We start from the raw sequence: 20413 nt of genomic DNA on the forward strand, positions 1-20413 counted from the left end.
ATATAATGAAGCTTAGGGTACTTCAAGATTCTGCCCCCGGGGCATCGATGGGCGTAACTATAAAAGCGGATTTGAATTTTAATCGTGGCAGGTTATGAAATATATAATTTTCGTTTCGTTTCAATATAAAGTAAGCTGATCGGATGCAACAGTAGGAATATTGCTTTTCTCTATTTATTTTTGATTTATTTGTTACCATTTAACTAGTTTTTTATTTGATTATGTTAATAATATTGGATCTAATAATTAATTGACGTTCACAGGTATATTGTAATCTACTTTTTCTTATTTATTGATTTAATTTCAATCGTCTATCGAAGATTATTCAAAAATATCACTCTGGTCATTAGAATGCAGGGACATTCATTTTCTTGGAGAACCACTTCTAACAGAGTCATTCATTAATTCATACTGGGGATTATTTAAACGACCTATTTATCCATCCCAGCTTGAAGCTCTTGATTCATTTCTATTACCAAAAACGAAAAACAAACCTATTGTGGCAGACACATGGAACTTGAATATTCTTTTTTCTTCGTATTCCAACAGTACAACCTTTAATGAACGTAGCAGAAGATAAATTGGTTTGATTAATCGATTCTTCATCAGCCTGATTAAATTCCAAACCTCTTTTTCACATAACTTGTATACAAAAACGTTAGTATCCAAGTATTTCATTTACTGTAACCAGTGGCTTTCAACAATAAACAAGAATTAACCAATTCTCTTTCCTTTCAGATTTAGTGCCCTAAACCTAACCTCTTTTCCGTTGAACTTTTATACAGGAACTAAATCTTCCAAAGTAAGGTTAATACTTTAATATTTCGCTATCATAGTGATTGTTTTTTACAATTCAATTCTAATCTCATCCATCCGTAAATGTTCAACAAAAATGAAGAGATTCTACTTCTGTTAGATTTAACCTTCTTACTTCGGTGCTCGGTCTCAGTAACCTCACTTGAATTCCATCCCAAGAAAGGACAAACTCGAGCAGCGAAGCGTAGACGTGCTGAAATATGAATATTTTCGATTTCTTCCCGCGCCCCCGGGGGAGAATCCTTTCAGCCGCAGATGCTACCAGAGTTCACAGCGGCAACCAGTTCCTTCGAGTCATAAATACCTGGCGCGATCTTCGGGGAAGGGTTTCTGCGACCCTAAATCAAGGTCAGCAGCGATGTACGTCGTCGTAGTCGCAGCTACTCTTCACTTTCGCATCCTCTAACTTCCTCGCCCCTCTTTCCCTAGACAGTCAGTGTGTGCAACAGCAGGGAATATGATTTAGTACTTTTGACAGGATTAATAATTTCCAGCGGCAGGGAGGTAGCAGATGTCTCTACATTTTCGCACCCCATTCTCGCGTCTTCTACGAATGCCATCGTCGACTGCTAACGTCTCCTTCTTCCGTCTATTTTACTCTGTCTGCAGAGCAAGGTGAATCTGTCACAGTCTATCTATGACGAATTTTAGTTCCTTACGGGGATCTGTCCCTACGTGCTGTCTCTCTTCGTCATATTTTTCACCTGCGACATCTCTTTGTAGGGCGCTGAACCGACCCAGGTAACTTCGGCGAGAAATGTGCGTGTTGAGCAGGATACACGCATTTTGAGGTTATGATGGAATTGGATTTTTTAGTCGGAGTGGTTTGAAGAAACGGGGGTTGATTTAAGGCACGATGGAACTGATTTGATTGGGGAAATGATTCGTGGTGTTTCTTTTATAAATGCAGAAGCGAAAAGAATGGATCTGATGGAGGAATTCGACGATGTAGGTTAATTTTGAAATCCATCCTGCTCAGTTTTTTCCTTCATTATATCTTATTATAGATTTCTCACAAAACTTTTATTTTCTGTTGAGGAAGCACTTATAATTTATTTCTCATCGTTGCAACGATATGAAAAGCGAGAAAGGTAGTTAAGCAAAAATGAAAAATTGTTAACGTTTACTTGATCAAGTTTTTGTAAGGCAGTTCCTAATGACCTGTAGAAAGCGGCAGGAACTTCTAGGTAACGATTACAGAGATGAAGAATCGAGAAGTAAAAAGTATCTCCTTTGTCGGCTTATGATTCATTCGTTCCTTTTTTGTTTGCTAGTTTGTTTCGTGGAAATAATCATTCGGATAATGCAGCTGGTTAACTTTACCGGTAGCGTTCCAAACTTGGAACCATCCACATTGTTGACAATGACGCCCCGATAGTGATCTCGAAAAGCTGTGTGGGTGACAATACGGATGACAAGCGTGTTACGCCAGTGCGAACAGGATTTAACAACGCCGTCTCATTTAGTTGTATCTTTTTCTTTTTTCCTTTGGAACAGATTTATGCCTGTCCAATTGGATAGATTTACATCTGCGTACACCTGCTCAATATATTATGTTTTAACACGTCGTTGCTTTGCTTAATACCATCGTAATTTATAATAATTTCATATGCCAATGTTACTTGAAATATTTCCTCTTGCAAATTACATTAAGACATTTTTTAAATGGAAAAGTGCATAATTTATGTTGGCGGTTATTGGACTAATTAAATTTCTCTAAAATCAATGTACTTTGTTTTAGTAATGTTTCTTCAGTCATTCACTATTTAGTATATTTTTTAAATATTTGTCATCCTTTAGATTTTAAGTTTCATTTAAATATTACTATTGATTCTTAAAAATTTCATTCATTTCATTTACATTTAAACGAAATTTTTTACAAAAAATGTTTAAAAAATTTCCAATTTGACCACAGTGAGTGACATTGTTTAAGTAGTACTCCGTATATATACTATCAAATTTATTTACATAATCCCATTTGATCTGCAGCATGATCAATGTTTGGAACTATGTAGGAATATTTTTGAGAAAAGTTCCTAGACTGAAAAATCGAAGTTTCTGGGGAAGGTAACTGCGTAAAATGCCGAGGGATATGATTACCAGAGTAACCATAATTTCTTACATGTGATGAAGAATCATTTATTAATTTTCCATCCGGAGAGACAATTTCTGAAATCGATCATCCCGATCAGCCCGCCCTCTGTAATTTCAACTATACGCATGCAATCACTGTCCGTGAATAAGTCTGCTGTTTTTTTCCCGTCTTGGGAAAAAACAAAACGAGAAGAGAGTATACCCTCAAGGACAGGCGTAAACACGTCTCGAGGTTATCGCCTCGATCCATTCGTTCGACTTAGCGCGGTATATTGGTGAAACGTAATCGCAGTAGGCCCTGAAAGTCTCGTCGTAAATCATTATTCTACGAGAAAAAAGTAACTATACATTCGTGATCACATTTTTTATTCATGAAGCGGATACTAAATCAATGCCTATTAAAAAATTTGCAAACTAATACGGTACCATTATTTTCATCATAATTATTTAAATTGGTTATTATTGGTTGTATGCATTCACCAATGACCTTGACAATTCTGTTTGCTACAAAATATCCAGATACAAGTACAACAATATTCTCTGAAATTAGTAACCTTATTCTCAATAATAAATTTCTTGTTTAAAATTTTCCAAATATAAATACAGTATTCATTCTTTTAAATTAGTAATTATTCTCAATGAAATTTTAGATGATCTTATATAGTTTATACGGAACATATAATAGAACCTATATTATAAACAGAGAGCTAACAACAAAAAGTAAAAAAATCGAAAGATCGAATTTACAAATCTTGGCCCTCCGCCTTTGGTTATACGTCCCAAAAAACAATTCCTCGAAGTCACGCCAACTGATTGCCCGTAATTCCAACGTAGTGGCTGTAATCGTGTTCCCGAATAAAGACCTTTCTAAGAAGAAAGTCCCAAGGACAGTCGCAAGCACGATCCGAGGCTACCGCGGCGATGATTCTGTGCAAAAGGTGATTCGAGCACAAGCCTTTAAGTACGTACCCGAAGAAATAACGTGCGTTAGAGGGGTACAGGGAGAAAGACCTCTGTTTGGGAGAGGGCAAGAAACGTAAGTAGTTCCACTGATACAGTACAGGTTGTTCGCGATTTAGCCATACACTTTTGATTTCTCGTATATTCTCGATTTGATGATGCCAGAATATTTGAATTGCAATTATATTTTTATGAATAAGAAATGTTACTAGATAGTTACTAGATAGTAATGTATCAAAATCTTAATACGGGGTTGGTCATTATAACGTAGCTACAATACAAGCAAACTAGAATACATTTTTGACCATTTTTATTTAAAAAAACAAGAATTTAATATTTTTAACACTGTTAAAAATGACTATTAAAGTAAGTTGAATCTTTCGTGTTACACCAAAAATAATTCGAATTCGTGTTAAGCCCATCGCTATCCGAAGCGAGCGCGGTAATAGAGGCCAGGTAGGCGGGTCGCTGCGCACGAAAAGTAGGGCCCCGCGGCTCCGGGGAACGTTTTTCTCTAAATTACAGCTTCGCTCAACTCGTTCGTTCCCCGTCGAGCCTTTCCCGCGAGCGACCAAGCCACACTCGCTTCTTCTCGTCCAACCACTACCTGAATTCCCGATTTCTCTGACGCGCATGCTCACGCTCGCGATTTCTTGAACGCGTCAAAGGACAAGCGACGATCAGGTTGGCGCCGTCATTGTTGTTTTGTTGAGCTTCTTATTGCATGTGACCCGGTCCCCTCAATTCACCAACAGGACTACCAGTGCCAACTGGACGACGTATTTTACGATTCAACGGAATTCCCTAAATGATTTCTTTTAATCGTAATTTGTGATTATCTGTTTAATTAGTATTTAGAAACCTAGTGGAAGATTTCTATGTTATTACTGTTTAACTATTAATTTTGGTCTCTCTGTGCAGTTAACGCTTTTGAAGTAGGAATACCAAAACAAAAATTCACATACATACTTAGGTTAGGTTCCAGTTAATTAGCAGTGGCAAGTGAATAATATATATCTTCAGATTCAATGGGAATCCTTACATAATTTTTTAATCATGATTTGTGATTATCTTAAAAAGAGTTTCAAGTTAGAAACTTCTTAGTCATTATTTAGACACTTTACGAAAGATTTCTATTTTGCTGGTGCTACGCTACTAAGTTTGGTATCTGTGTGTGGTTAACTGTTTTAGAGGAATAGGAATTTAATAGGAGTAATAGAAGAAGAATTTGCATACATATGTAGGTTAGGTTCCAGTTAATCGATTGAAGAAACCATTTATTAAGATATGCATATATATGTCTTGTCATCGGTACTTGTCGGTAAAGTAACAGTCCTCCCAACATAGAGCACTTAATGGTTCGATGACAACGGTTCATTACAATACAGCATAGAAAACATTGATTATTAGAGAAATCTGTTTGTGTACGCGATTTCAACGTGTTTAAACAGAAGTTTTCACGAGATGTCCCGATATTTATTGGACGAGATAGGTAAACCGGATCACGAGCAGACCAGAGTTATCTTAGAAGAATGAAAATAGAGAAATAACCCAACGCTCCGGGACAAGGTTCACTGGGCGCAAATTTCCATCATCCTGCCGCTCTGGAGAACTTTTCCCTTCTTATCCTTTCTCTTCTATCCTCGTCTATCGTCTCTTCTCCTCTTGCCTTTACATCGTTTCGTCAGTTGAACATTACGATACCATTGATCTCCTCCGATCTCTATCTAGATAATTTAATTGATAACATACGAATTTAACACTTTCAGAGAGAGTTATAATCCATAATTTACAGTGATTGAGTAATGTAGAGATATTTATTGCGATAATAAATTCCGTTGTGTAATTGACAGTTATCCAAAAACAATTTAGAAACCATTTATACCGTAGCATTTTTTAGAGAATTATATTCTTATGAAGGTGTACTAAGTATTATAGGAAATTTAATTATACATTTCGTAATATATTACCATAAATTTGATTGATGAGAGTATCGACAAATTTCCGTAAAGCTTTTTCAAGTATTTATTTAGAAAGCATTTTACAATTTTCCCTAGTAGTATAACCAACTGTAAGCCCTACAGGGAATTTTTATAAGGACATTGAACTTCCTCTCTAACGATACAGACCGTGCTACACGCAAACAATTCTACTACAGATTCCAAAACTTGTTTCTCCAATCACACAGCCAACCGTGCCATTCCAATTCCCTAGGGAATTTTATCGAACATTCTTTGCATAGTTACCCATGTAATCACCAAAGAACTCGACCAAATCCTCGCAGCCAGAACTTTACAGGGATATCGTCTTTTCTAACGCAAAAGATAGGTTCAAAGTTCAATCATAAAACCTCGACCGTAAGCCAGGAACAATTTGAACATTCCAGGCTAATAGCTGCGCGTCGTGGCTTGCGCGTCGCGATTTCATTAATTTAACTCTTCCCCCTTTCTCCCTAGGTAACTTTGTACCGTTCACAGCCCCGTAATTCCACGGAAATGATCAAGCTTCTTCCACCAACCTCCTGCTTCCCTCGTACCGTTTCGTATACTGTAGAAGAAAAGGATGGAAAGGCCAAATGTACAGATAGAAGAAAGAGGAACGTCCTGCTAGTGGAGGCAACGAAACCGACAAGCAGAACTGATGTGTAGTTGGTCCTGTGCCGTGGATGAACTCACGTAGGTTCGAGTATGCCCGTCCGAGCCATCAGCAGATGGATTCCAACCTACAATCTGCATAATTCCCCGACTGGATTTCCTTATACACTTGGCCAGCTCGCTCGCGCCCGATGGAACTCCACTTCCATTAACAACTCCTTTTTTCGTTCCTACCGATCGCGTTTGGACCTTGAGGCTCGTGCAGTGCCTCTCTCGCAGGCGGAACGTATTGTTTACACCACGCGCTTCGAGTGTCTACGATTATACGGCGCGATTCGACCTTCGATTTGAGGTTAGAATGCGGTGTGCTTTTATTTGGAACGACCGAGGTTAAGGAATTGTACTACATTGAGTCAATTAATGGCATTTATTTTTTTATGTTCTTTGCAATTTTTGAAGTTTTTGATGGGATTAAATGTGAAATCTATTGAGTTGGAAGAACTGATTTCTAGTGATTTTTTAAACTGGTAGAATGCTAAATGTAAATAATAAATTAGAGACGAATATTGGAAAGAATTTGGGTATATAATATAATTTATAGTATTCAGAGCTTCTGAGCGAAAGTATTCCTTTTTTAAAATAGTTTTAGAAAGGTTCTATCTTAATTAAAAATTCTGATCATAGGCTCATGTAATATGCATAGACACTTTAACACTATCATCTTTGAAGATCTAGAATAATATGAACAGCTTTTAACAATCAATTATATATCACTTTCAATTGAATAAATAAAAACGAAAGATCAATGTATTATATGATACTATATATGCATGACAAGGAAATATTAGAAATATTTGATGAATAAAATTGAAAACGTGTTTCGTTTATGTAAGGTGAGTCGACAACAAGAAGTTAATAAATTCACGAACGCTCACCGTTCATGGGGATTTATTGCATATATCTAATACGGAGTTTCGTGGCAATTACGGATAGGAGTGGTTTGATGTAATTATGGTGATCATGATAAATATCCGCCGTATCCTTTCTCTCATGAAACCTTTGGATAACTGAAACGTTGTGTAAGTTGACTATTGCCGTACATGAAATGTTTGTGTCGTTGACAGTTTTTTAATATTATATTTTTATTTCTAATAACTTTATAATTTCAATCATAATCGCTTATATGACAAAAGATAGCTACTTTTAGTTTAATTTAGAGGATATTATTGTTTAATTTTGTTTAATTAATTTCGTTAAATATTTTGTTTAATTTATAGCACATAATAGCTTTGACTTTTTATATATGTGCTTATTTCTTTCTATATCTTCAATTTTCAACATTGCCAGATATTATTTAAGCTGAAATTTCAAAGAAGGACATTTAAGCCAGATTTATTATTTATATAACCCAATTTGAAAATCTATAACAAATGCAAAAAGAAAGATATAAAAAATTCTTGTTAACCATAAAGAGTTCTCCACTGTCCAACTATAGAAGTACAAAAAGAAAATGTTTAATAAAGACCAGATTAACCTTCTCCATCCTTTCTGAACAAGTTTCCCCGGTTAAGAAGTCGAATCGCCTTGTTTGTATCCTGACGAGCAGAGAACTGTCGAGTGTCGACGTAACAGGGGCAGGGGGGGAATGGCAGGATTTACAAATATTGAAACAGGCCGCATTCGAGCAGCTACTATTGACGGAGCAGTCGAGGGTCGAGTTGTTACCGGTGTTCCTTTCGAGAAACCGACTTGGTTCCGTGTGCACCTCTGCCTCGGGAAGTCGTAATGAGCAGGAGAATGCTCGTGGGAACCGGGGGAGGGCTGATCGCATAAGCGCGGGAAAGAAAGTGCGCGCACACATCACCGTGGATTCACAATCTTCATGAATTAAAACAGAAGAATTATACTATAATTGCACTATTATGGAACTGCCTTAACGATAATATGTAAATGGAAATTGAAATGAGTTAAGAACGTTAAGTAAGATTCAATAAGATTGTAGTTTAAAAAATGTAAGATGGTAAATAAAATTTAAGAGTTGATGAATGATAAACTTAGATTGAAATCTGTTTTAGGTTAGAAAATTGTTTTGGGTACAGCATTGGTGATTGGATATGTAATTTGGGGCAGAATATAGGCGGAATGGAATATTTAGTAGCTTAAGGCGGTTCACAACTCCACCTACTATAGGCGCCAAATACTAGTTCCATTTTTATGACATTAAGGTTAGAATAAGTCCTTTTGTGAGTTTTGAGTCTTCCAAAATTTTTCTAATGAAAGTAATAATTTTTCTAGTTACTCTAATTAAGAACTACTCTGTTTGATATTTCCATTAGGTATAATAAGTATTACTGAATCATTCAAAATATCGTGAAAAGAAAAGCGATTTAACACATGACTTAGAATCTCAAGTTCAAGTGATGAATTTATGAGTTTTGCAGATGCAATTGCGAAACAAAACTTGCAGTAATAATACTGTTACATGTGCAGGTTATGAACGCAAACTCGCATGTTGAAGAACCGTAGCCGTTAACGAGTAGAAAATCATAATTTCGAGAGAGATTAATCCTCGACTGTTCTATACCGTTTTATACCGTCAATTTGCCCGAGCTCAATACTGCACGGTACTAAAAACCAGCTTCGAACAAAACATGATCTCAAAGTAGTATAAAAACCATCATCCATTGACTTCTCCTTTCCGTAAACAGACTCGAACGATTCGTTGATCACGCATTTCCGGTGTACGAGGGCTACAATGATTCTTCGGAAAGATTCTGCCCTCTTCTGTAATAGTAGACTATTATCTCAGGTCTGTCTAGGACAAGAAATAGCTGCATCGAACAATTGTTCGTCACCGTAATAAATCTTCAGCAACTAGACGTTTGAACAAAAGGAATGGACAATTTTTAGAATTTTCTAAGCTCCAAATTTAGATAGGAAAGAAATCATATCGCACTATTAAATATTTTTTCAGTATCTTTGCAGCTGTAAACCTAACCATAAACATACACTTCAACACTTTCATTTCTGTTTAGAGCTCAACTGTACCAAATCACACACACAAATAAACATAGACAGAGAGAGAGAGAAGGAGAGAATAGTTGAATCACATACACACATATGTATAATGGTATGACTAATCAAAAGCAAAAAATACATTTCAAATTGAACACCATTGTGACCTATTCTGAATCTGGCTACTTATGGCTCAGATTCTTAATCAAAGTATAATCAACAAATGAAATCAAAGAATCATTTCAGATCGAATGCACAACGCTTATTAGATCCAAGGAAAGAAACCAGTTCCCCAGGACGAAAAATTCCTCGCGTGTCGTAAACTGGTGGCGACCGTGCTAAATATAAACGCGGGAAAAGGAGGAAAACGTAGGCCGGTCACCTCATAGCGAAGTTCGGTGATACACCACTGGATATTCGGCTTGCACCAGCTGTTTCACTAGACGACAGGTGTAGAGGTGGAGAGGAGCCGTTGAACAGTTGGAATTGGCGAATCAAAGGTCAACGTTGAGTTAGATTTTATTTCCTGGAATAATACTAACGTATTTCTCACTTCGTTCCAGATGTTTAGCTAAAAATAATAACGAATGACTATTGAACAAAATTGTAGAATCAATGGACTGTTTTGTTTTTGCTGTATTTGTTGGAATGAAGCTGAAATTGGAAAGTATATGTGTATATATGTATACACACATAATTGCCACCTCTACCCTGTTATTCTGACAATCCAGGAAGTGCGCTTCAAATATGATACATTATATATTCTGCACGTAGCGTTTAGTGTAGGTTTTTGATTCATTCGTTGAACAATGGTCATCAGAGCATTACAAAATGGTTCTAACATATGTAAATAAACTTGTACAAATCTCACAGAATGAAATTTGTGAATATATAAGGTAGAATTGGGAATAACAATGAGTAGTCGTCGTGAAGATAATGTTTAAGTATTTGTGTGATTTATGTTTAGTGAAGTCTAGACGATTAATGCGCTGTCCATTAATGCCTATCTCAATAGTTCAGCGCTGGAATCCAGTATAAAACCAGTAAAACCGAAAGTAAAAGCCCATGAGAAATGTAGTATGTTTAAATAAAACTGAAAGTAGCTGGAAAAGTCAAGAAATTGTGGGAAAGTCTCGCTGTCACGGTACCCTAGAAATTCAAAAACCATCATTAACTCTATCTTCTTAACATAAAGGTATAAAATATCTAGATCTAAATTAGAATTTAAATTCTAATTATTTGAAACCAAAAAAAAGTTTCTATATACTCCTGAAAAGTTTGTCAATCCACTAATAAAATTTTAAAATCCTCTCAATAAAAATAATTTATAATATTATAAAAAATCAGGAGAATTTTCCTTTGATTCTTCAAATCTCAGAAAATCCGGGATAAGAAAGTAAAGACTCCCTCAATTTTAAACAAACTTCTATATAAAAGAGTAACCCATATTTTATAGTTATGAGAGATCTTTCGTTGATATATAGAATCACGGAAAATCCAAGATAAAAAAACCAGAGGAATTGCAAATTGCTCTCCTCCCAGCTCGTGACACGCACGCATTCGCAGCTCGTTAACGCGGAGAGCAGTCGCGGCTACCGTATAAAGCTAGAACGGCAGCGGTACTCAGATCAACGTTGTCGATGATGGAGGATCTCGGTCGGATAGAGTGAACGCCTTCGGCGCGGAGGTTGAAAAGTTCGAGCACTCGGTGTTATGCGTGGAAGAAGCATAAGAGATTCATCTGCATAACAGTTAATAATTCCGGTACATGGTGTGCCTTGTACCGGTTACTACACGGTGTTCTCGCGCGCGTATGCGCATGCGCATGCGCATAACCAACCAGGTTTCTCTCAGACAATCGTGTGCCACCTGTTTTAGTAGAGTGTCAGAAGCGATCCTGTTACTTTAGGTTAGAAATATGTCCTGCTGTTAAAGTAATCATACAGTCACCATTTTATTTGATGGGATATAGAGATGAACGCTTTTTGAATAGTAGATGATTGAAATGAAATTAATGAACTATGAATGAAAGAACTAGACCACTAAATTTGTGCTGTAAGTTATCTGTTCGAGTCTTCGAGTCAAAAAATTCAATTACAGAGATGCACGTTTCAATTGTCTAACAGAATTTTCAATCTACCTTGAACTGGCGGACCATTGACGTCTGAACCTCTGTACCGATAGAAAAAGGGTAATTCATAACGGCAAAAAATTGATTGAGGAAACCTTCATCCTTTTCAAATGAAGGAAATGCTTGGAATGATTGAAGGAAGACGAAGTACAGCTTTGATTGAAACCCTGGTGGCGAGGTAGCTGTTTTTGCTGAATCCCTTGAAATAGAATAAGCCATGCTACTTTACCAATACAAACAAACGTTATAAATATTAGACCAGTCATTCTATTTCTCAATTACCGAACATGGTGATTAATTAAAACCATGATTTTAAATCGATTTTAAATCTTTGTCTCGTTTAGAGTCATACTATGAACCAGAAATGTTCGTCAATTCCATGAACGATGAAAAGGTTGGAAGGGAACAGGAGCAAAAACTGTGATGTGGCAGTTGCCACTAAGCAGCTCGATGAAGACATTTCTCCATGGCATTCTCGGAAGCGAATGTCCTGGCTGAACCAAAAAGAGATGTTGCAACGTTGTATGCCTGCTCTCTGAATTAAATTAAGCCGTCAATTTCGATCCACTCTTTTAATCGGTTCTTCGACGAACGAGAATCGAGTCAGTATCTCGGCAGCAACTTATCATGTACTGAATCGTTCGCAAACCACCATCGATATTTCTGCTAAAATATCTTTGATCTTTGATACAATAAAGATCATTAGTGGCATGTACCTTTATGGTAAGTTCTGTGGAGGAAAGAATCTCGCTGAATCGTATTCGACCTCCACAGTAAAGTAAAAAGTAAGGAGGAAATGAAATTTGCACGCTATGGTTGCGGTTATGTTGAGCGAGTGAGGTTATGGAGACGTTAAAAGCGCTAACTTCGAATTCTCGAATATAAGGTCGACTGTAATCACTAGTACTAGTGAAATATCTGTAATTATGGACAGACAGATATATAATAATATTTAATGGCTATATGAGCTTTTATGAATCGTACGAGATAATTACGTACTAAATATATTTTTTGTAATTTGTAAAACATTACTTTTAGCGAGGAAAAGATATCAAATAAAGATTGATGAGAATACTTGTTAATGAAGAAAATTGATTTATGGACATTTGCAAATGAAAGGTTTTTGTCTCGGTTCGCTCGTTCTTCTAGGCATTAGAATGCACAAGTTGTTCATGTTAAATGCTAAAAACCACTGCCGAAGATTAGTCGTGTTACTCAGTCGTTATCCAGACATCGTTGCGACTTCTTACGTATGCATGATGTGAAATCAAAGAGAAGTAGCGTGAGCAAATGCTACTGGGTATTAACAGTTCGTTCCAGATGCAGCTTTATGTTTATGCATCTATTTTAACCTCAAGTCAAACGGAACAGACAGCGTGCCATCATAAATAAGGAACTCCAACTATAAATTGCGGATCTGCCTTAATTGATGACCAATAAACAGAATTTCTCCTCCCAGTCCATTTTACCAGAAACAAAAAATCAATTAATAACAAAATAGGAAGATTTCTTTTGAAGAAGAGGTAAATTATTTAAAAACGTATTATATAGTTACCGCTTTATAACTAGTAAGAATAAATGTTAAGTCAGGCATATACCTTGGATATTACCACTTCTATAGGATATTAGCTGTAAAGTAGAGGGGACAAAAACTATATGCTTATTGGCTGAGCGTAGAATCGCACTGCAATCCTCTCATGATAACGCAGAAGGTGGGTATAACCGAGTAGTCGCGAATACTCACGATTACAGCTTTACTTTAATCTTTGGACAATTTTCCTACAGAATAGATGTTACTCTTTCACATCCTCCATAATCTTAAATTTCTTTTCTACATTCCTCCATGTATCAGCAAACAGCATGTTAAACAGATATTTGTCAGAGAAATAAACGGAGAAGTTGAGACTTAATTGAGCCGAGCATGATTCATAGCTAGTGTTATTATCACAAACCTATACTCGTGGAATCGTCCTGAAAAATCATTCATGTGTATCGCGGTAAAATAAGCAGAAAGGAGACTAGAGGTTTCTGCTAATCCATGCTTACGACTGAGTGAAACGAGAAACGGTGGAATGTTGGAGAGTACGGTAACGATGATTAAGCGATTTATGTCTCATTGGCGGCGGATAGTCCGTATCATTAGGGACGATCCGAGAATCAAGTCCGGAAAAGGACTCGTTCCACTTGGATTACGTAAGAATGCTTATTCCATATCTCTTTGCCCAATGTAGCGTTCAGAAATAGATCAGGATTCGTCCCAATGTATTCAATGTCTTCTGATACAGAGAATCGTTTTCTACTAATTGATTAATTAACTTTTAATTAGGAACACCGTTTTCAATAATTAGTTTGGACATATAAGATACGTACTGCATCGTGATTAACGTTTCTTGGTAAATTAAAAATTTGCTGAAACTGATTATGCTTTACCAATTTGGTTAATGAAGTGTTAATTAAAATGACGCTTCTTGGCCACTTTACTTGGGAATTTGGAGCATGTGTTCGGGTAACGAATTACCATTAAGTTTAAAACTTTCTTGTAAAAAGACTCCTGGGACCTAATTGAATATCAATTAATTTGGTAGCAGTCTGATACTCGAATGCGAACGAGTTTGAACTCAAGATTCACGATGATGATATGTAAATCTGAAATCCATCATGTGTTGTTGGATGATTAATTAACCTCTGATAAGAGTCTGTAAATAATTTAGATAATTATGTAAAATATGAATTTAAATATAGATTCGAGAGAAACGTAGGAACAAAAGAACTGCTGTATCCTGTTTTCGGTATTTCTTATCGATTAATGACCAATTTATAATTAACCAGTAATTTTACACCATCTCACGTTAATGAATTCGTGCGTTTGCGTATGTTCGATGCAATAAAAGATCCAATAGAATAGTTTGCTGATATACGAAGCAAAATGTTCCGGTTTTATCGAGGCCATCTGGTTAATGGTCGATTAATAACCAATTAACATCGCATTTCCAAGTGAACCAGTCGGTTAACGATCAGCCAAGAACCATTACCGTGTTTCTTGGGCAAGGCGAGGGCATCAAGTGGATATACTCCAGAAAAACGGCAGCGTCATTACGACGAACATTTGCAACCACTTGCAGTGAGCCTGCGGGACATCGCCAACGACGAGGCTGTGTTTGCTTCTGCAGTCCAGTTTACGTGTCACTGAGAGTGCTGAAATCGTTGTAAATAAATTTAGTCTACTTTCTGTCGTAAAATAGTAAAACAGTACAACATGGTAGGATACCTAACATGCCCAGATTAGAAGGAGGAATTATGGCAATGGGAAGAGTACATTGATGTTTGATATTTCTTTTCATGTAGACAAGATTCTAGAGAAACTTTATGAATCTAATCTAAATTAATCTAAGACGACAGAGCTCAAGATTTTGATCTAATTTATACAACTGAGCCGTGCCAATTTGAACTAAGCAATCGTAATACACTAATCTAATCTAAAGCTGAAATAAAAGAAGGATTTAAAACAGATTCTCATAGATCAAAGAATATCAGAAATTCTATAAAATCCATTTGAAACTCTTCAACTACACCCTCTAACTAATTTCTACAATATCAAATAAAAAAACAATCCTCAACTTCGAACTCAGAGAATACTAATCTAACACAGAGCAACAAAAATCACTCCTGTATTGTCCCCAAGAAACGTTCCTGTATTCTCCAAGGATATCCACAGGAGAGAATCGATTCGGGCGATAGCGTCGTAGCAGATTATAGCCTCGGGGTGCGGTTGTGGTCACGGCACGCATAGTCCCTCGTGGAACGATGCTGGACCGACATGACTGGAGCGCGCGCGCGTACTCGAACGGGGCCCTTCGGCGAGGCGTCGGGCCCCGACACGCCACACATATTAGAAACGAATATAAATATATCGGGAAGCTCAGCAGGGCCCGCGGCGTGGTGGTGGGGACAAGCGAGCGCGTATTGGCGGCGTGGAAGTTACACGCAGCGGCGTAGCAGCTAGAGTTCGAGAACGGGCCCTCGTTCCCCCTTCCCTGAAGCGGCTTTCCAGCCGAGTAGCCGCCTTTACCCCGCGCTTCTCCGGCTGCCAAGCGGTCCCAGAGCACGCTCAGTGTCCGCTCGGCCTCAGCACGCCCGAGTAGGAAGGACGGAAACGCCGCTTCTAGAAGCTTTTTAACGCGTTCACGGACCGGTCACGATATTGCCGCCAATTAACCCCGTGAACCTTCTTCTCACTGTTTATCCCTTAATGTCCCCGAGAGTTTTGTCATTGTTTTACCAAACATCAATTAAATTAAGTGAAGTTAGAGAAGGTTCTAGTGGTGGTGTTTGACAGTTCATCGTTGATATCTATCCGTTTTTGTGATTCCGTGATAAATTGTTACGGTCAATATGAGCTGCTTTGAAGGTTTGTCGGTGGTTCTACTGCATCGGTGATTGACAGTATGAAGGTATTCGTGACTTCGCTCTGTCAGACTGGTCCTGGAATAGACTGACACGTCGCGTGTCAAGGCTTCGACGTGAATCGAATCTAATCCGTTGGAGAGGACGATTGAAGTGAACGGCGATCGGAAACTGACGCTTAAGAGAGTTAGGTTGTGTGAATCCTAGGCGAAGAGAGAAGCAGGCCGATCGATACAGAGATATCGGGTTGGAGAATCCGCGTGAAACGTTATCGTTCGCCTGATTCCCTTTGTACGTTCGACCACGGTGCCGCGTATTAAAACGTTAATCTCTGGCTGTACTACCGGTTATACGTACAGATTGCCTCTCCCTCTCCTTTCTCTTGCTCTCTTCCCATTCTGCACATTGTACGTTCTGTCCCTCTCCCTCTTGGTTTAGCTCTCTCTGTTGCTCCTTCCTAGCTGCATCTTTGTCTCTTCTTTTCCTCTTCACTGCCTACTATCTTTCCTCCTTCCTTCCTTACGTCGCTCGCTTTCTCCGCTGTCCCTGTCCCTTCGACGCGTCCTTGTCGTATCCTGGAGAATCTCTTGGTGTTCCAACAGCGCGTGCCAACCCGAAGAACTGAAAAAAACATGGTACACCGTCAGCCGAATGCCAATACCACTTTCTTGGCTCTTGCAAAATGGTTAAAGTATTGAGTAAATGGCAAATTTGGAGGAGCCACCAAGATTTTTAGCCCTTATGAAGCATTGGGTCGATGATGACATGCATAGAATCGTGGACTTTCGACGTCTGGCTCTTCCAATCTTAGGATTCCAGACACGATTCTGTAAAACTGTAAGGGAAGTCGCGAGGAAGAAACGATATACTGTTGAGTAGGATCAGGCAGAAATTAATTTCAATACGCTAGTATTCATCAACGATAATAAAGTTACTCCTATACTGATAGTATACAACAACAAAACACAACAACGAAGGTTTTGCTACTAAAATGAGGTAATGCTTCATAATGACTGACATCAGCCCCCTCTAAACGAGAACAAAAGATGTTAACTTACATACATCAATTATAGGAGAACAGTTATTCCAATGCTACTTTCAAATTGCCAAGCGAATATTCCTTTGAAACCAGCAACAATTCAGATGGCATATTTACATGGGTCAACTCCTTAAGAAGTCATGTCAAGTCTAGCAAGAAGACGGAAGACCTCAGTGCTAGGCTCAAAAAGATGGTGGCAGGGTGGCTGCTGGGCCACCAGGAGCCACCAGGAAGCTTATCTCCGTAAATTATACGCCAGGAAAAACGATCAAGTTAACAAAATTGACGATGAATCTGCCACTCGACGGGATCTACCCAGTAATTGGACATCTGGCGCCGTCTACGAGTTACCTTCTACCGATGAACATTATTTGGATGCTTTTCTGAGGAATCGTGAAGATGGAAACGAGGAAGATGATGTGGTTGGTGTTATGGTTGGGTGTCCAGCTTTGGCTACAACGAGAACTAGTCCTACGGAGAAGTGCGTGGAATATCTGAACGGTGCTCACGACGTTGCTGTGTTTGAAACCGAACGCAGGATCACAGGGGAGCCAGTGATACCTGATTGTGGCTCCTTGCATTCGGGTTATGATGTCGCCGCCTCTGCAGAGTGAGTTGATCTCGTTTTGCCGATTGGCCTGTTCGAGGGAAAGTTTTTTGGTTGGTAGCCTGCTTGTGATACGGGTGTCGTTTTAGTGATCTTGTTTTTTGGCGAGCTGGTTATATTCTTCAGAAGAGTGCGTGCAGAGTGGCTGAAAGGTGTTCCGTGTTATGTTGATTGGTGTGAAAGGTTTGGTGTTTACATTTTGTTGTTTTACTAGGAAAGGATATACATACGAATTCAAGTTTGATAACAAATTTTTGAACAGTTTTGGTAATAAGCGAGTACTTTTTAATACTTATTGGTGGTCCATTGGTTTAAGATTCTTTTGGTTGAAATTATATCTCTGCTCATAACTATCTGGATGCTGTGTTATAATCTTATTAAAATATATGAATCAATATTAATTAAATTAATTGTGATAGTCTTTCTATTAACCTAAAAGTAAAAAGATTTAATTTTCAAATACTGCAAAGTATGCTATTACAATTGAAATGAAGATTGATATTTGGCTCACAATATTTAAGGTTAGGAGTACGTAAGGTTAGGATTAACTTGAGTCCACTATAGAAAGTTATCAAATTAAAGTACCAACTAATCAACCAATAAGAACGAAACAAATCAAACCATCATTAAACGTTCATAATATTAGACATAGGAAATACTAGTAGAAAAAAGTGAAATTAGCACGTTTCGCGTTTCATTGACCACACCAGCAAAGTGTATACTATTTTCCTTGAACGTAGTCAGATCAATCTCCTACGGAATAATGTTCGCACTTTCTCGTTGAAAATGAAATTCCTCCCTTTCTATCTCACACAGTGTTGGTCATAAGTCGAATGAATCAGTTTTTAAATTACGATAGACTAGTTGATGTCTTACGTATTACAGTCTGGAAGCAGTATGAAGTTGCGATGAGAACAGATGCTTCTCCGCTGGTTACCGTGTAATCAGGCCTACCACTCGCTGCCAATTCATCGTCTTTCATGCAAATAGGGTTTCTTGTCGTGCCACGAGACTTTCTCTCTCTCTCACTTACAGGACATCTTAATGATATACTGCCCTCTAAATTGCAACATGCATACTTTCGTTTTGAAAGTGAATCAATGCTATATTCTCGTTTTTCTCCCCCGTTTCTCCTAATGGGAAAAATTAACTAAATTGTGTGTAGGTCTGTTTTTTTTTTAAGTTGAGAGGTTATTAATTGATATTGAACGGAAATTACTAGATGTCGGTCTTATAGTACTTCTGGTTGTGAAAGTTAAGAGATATTAATTTTATTCTTAATTGCACACATATATTTCTTCTTCTTTTTTTTTTAATGAAAATTAAAGGGTTTCTTTATGTTCGTTGATTTTATTTTTCACTGCATTTAGTTTGCTTTTTTCTTTTTTGAGTTGAAATTAAAGGGTATACTAATTTTCTTTTTGATTATATACTTTTTTTTTTAAATTGATAGGTTTGCGAGGCGATCGAGGTCCTTTCATTTCTTCGAATTCATGGGAAGCGAATTTATCGCTTCCTGTGGGAAAAGAATGTCTTCTTGGAACGCTACTGCGTTTATATGCAACATGTGTAGTGCTACTATGAATTCTTGGTTGCAATGTACTCATGTAGAAACATATTTAACACACTAATTAGTTCTAAATTAAACATATTTCGATTAATTGCATTGATTATATTTAAAGCTACTCGTCTTAAAAAATCATGTATATATCATTTGTTAACATAATTCAATGTTAATACATATCTATTTATAATTTCTTGTGGATTGAAGCGTTCATCACATTATAGCTTCGTGCAGAAATGTTACGGAATTTAGGGTATATTACTAGAAGTATTTCGATACTCTGCTTTTAGAAGACTTAGATACTATTTAACTTCTTCAGCGTAAGAAAATATCAATGATTTTGAATTTACAATCGGCGATAGAGTTTCTGTACCAATCAAATTAGAATGACCGGAATTTTTTCTAGTAATTACATGTAATGAACCCGATTTGCATGGTTTTATTGCGAATTGTAAAATTGAATTAATATGTCGCCTTTATGAGCGAACTTTCCATCCAAAGAACCATATAATTTATACTTTCTGTTTAGGTATGCGGAATCGTAACCTAACTTATATTTAGCGTTATGTTAATTTGCCAATTAGAGCATTACTTCATTAATTGGAATAATCATTCCACTAGAAGTTCTTAAATACTTCGAAATCAGTTAGATTGTTCTATTTTCAATGCTTTATTATTAATCTTTGTAAAAAAACTATCAATAATACACTATTCTGTAATTTATACATAACCTATATTAAATTAACCTATATTGGTCAAATTTATAAACTTCCATAAATATCGAATCAGGAAATTTCCAAAATTCATGAATCTGAAATATGATTTCATAGAATTAAAACAAAATTTATTTAAAATAAATTTATTGTATAAACTACATAAATTTGCTAGGTTAGAAATCCTATACAGAATAAAACTATAAAAGTATATGGCGTAGGACTAGTGGTAGTGTAACCGGGCAGAGAATGATTTTAAATAAAAAAATAAGAAAACAATTTGGTATAACATTTTTTCATCTGAAGCATCGTTTTCGAGATAATCGTCTTCGAAGATTTGACAAGTATACTTAAAATAATCAACAGAGATATAAACTACATTTGATAATAAGTCTAAAATATAGAACAATATTTTTCATATGATGCTTCATTTTTTAGGAAAATAACTGGGCCAGTTCAAAGAAGACTATCAGCAG

General features: G+C 37.1%; 1 protein-coding gene and 3 long non-coding RNA genes across 16 annotated transcripts in view; 3 read left to right on the plus strand and 1 right to left on the minus strand.

Annotated features, from left to right (window-relative positions):
* LOC139998275 (uncharacterized) overlaps positions 1-20413 on the plus strand; it is a 116327-nt gene that overhangs the window by 86222 nt on the left and 9692 nt on the right. Inside the window, exon 1 of one of the 5 annotated variants that reach the window (XM_072022708.1) lies at positions 17194-17663. The exons of the other annotated variants lie outside the window; for them this stretch is intronic. Within the exon in view, the coding sequence (XP_071878809.1) occupies positions 17194-17663 (470 nt within the window). Of the gene's footprint in view, positions 1-17193; positions 17664-20413 lie in introns of those variants that run through there. 5 annotated transcript variants of the gene reach the window in all.
* LOC139995775 (uncharacterized) lies at positions 1254-3104 on the plus strand. The gene is made up of 3 exons (XR_011802059.1): positions 1254-1431; positions 1540-2003; positions 2091-3104. It is a non-coding gene; the product is annotated as an uncharacterized lncRNA (long non-coding RNA).
* Positions 8753-13518, plus strand: LOC139998292 (uncharacterized). 3 transcript variants are annotated; one of them, XR_011803235.1, is made up of 3 exons: positions 8753-11534; positions 11606-13133; positions 13232-13518. It is a non-coding gene; the product is annotated as an uncharacterized lncRNA (long non-coding RNA). The 3 variants fall into 3 exon arrangements; XR_011803236.1 differs by lacking the exon at positions 13232-13518 and having other exon boundaries at positions 8766-10674; positions 10936-11534; positions 11606-12684; XR_011803237.1 differs by lacking the exon at positions 13232-13518 and having other exon boundaries at positions 8767-10674; positions 10964-11534; positions 11606-12684.
* On the minus strand, positions 12599-19638 carry LOC139998289 (uncharacterized). 7 transcript variants are annotated; one of them, XR_011803228.1, is made up of 4 exons: positions 18172-18530; positions 17891-18092; positions 16372-17805; positions 12599-14805 (listed from the first exon to the last, which is right to left on the minus strand). It is a non-coding gene; the product is annotated as an uncharacterized lncRNA (long non-coding RNA). The 7 variants fall into 7 exon arrangements; XR_011803233.1 differs by having other exon boundaries at positions 16372-17524; positions 17615-18092; XR_011803229.1 differs by having other exon boundaries at positions 12599-13581; positions 13657-14805; positions 16372-18092.

The sequence above is a fragment of the Bombus fervidus genome, chromosome 2, assembly GCF_041682495.2.
Source record: "Bombus fervidus isolate BK054 chromosome 2, iyBomFerv1, whole genome shotgun sequence".
Taxonomy (NCBI): Eukaryota; Metazoa; Arthropoda; class Insecta; order Hymenoptera; family Apidae; genus Bombus; species Bombus fervidus.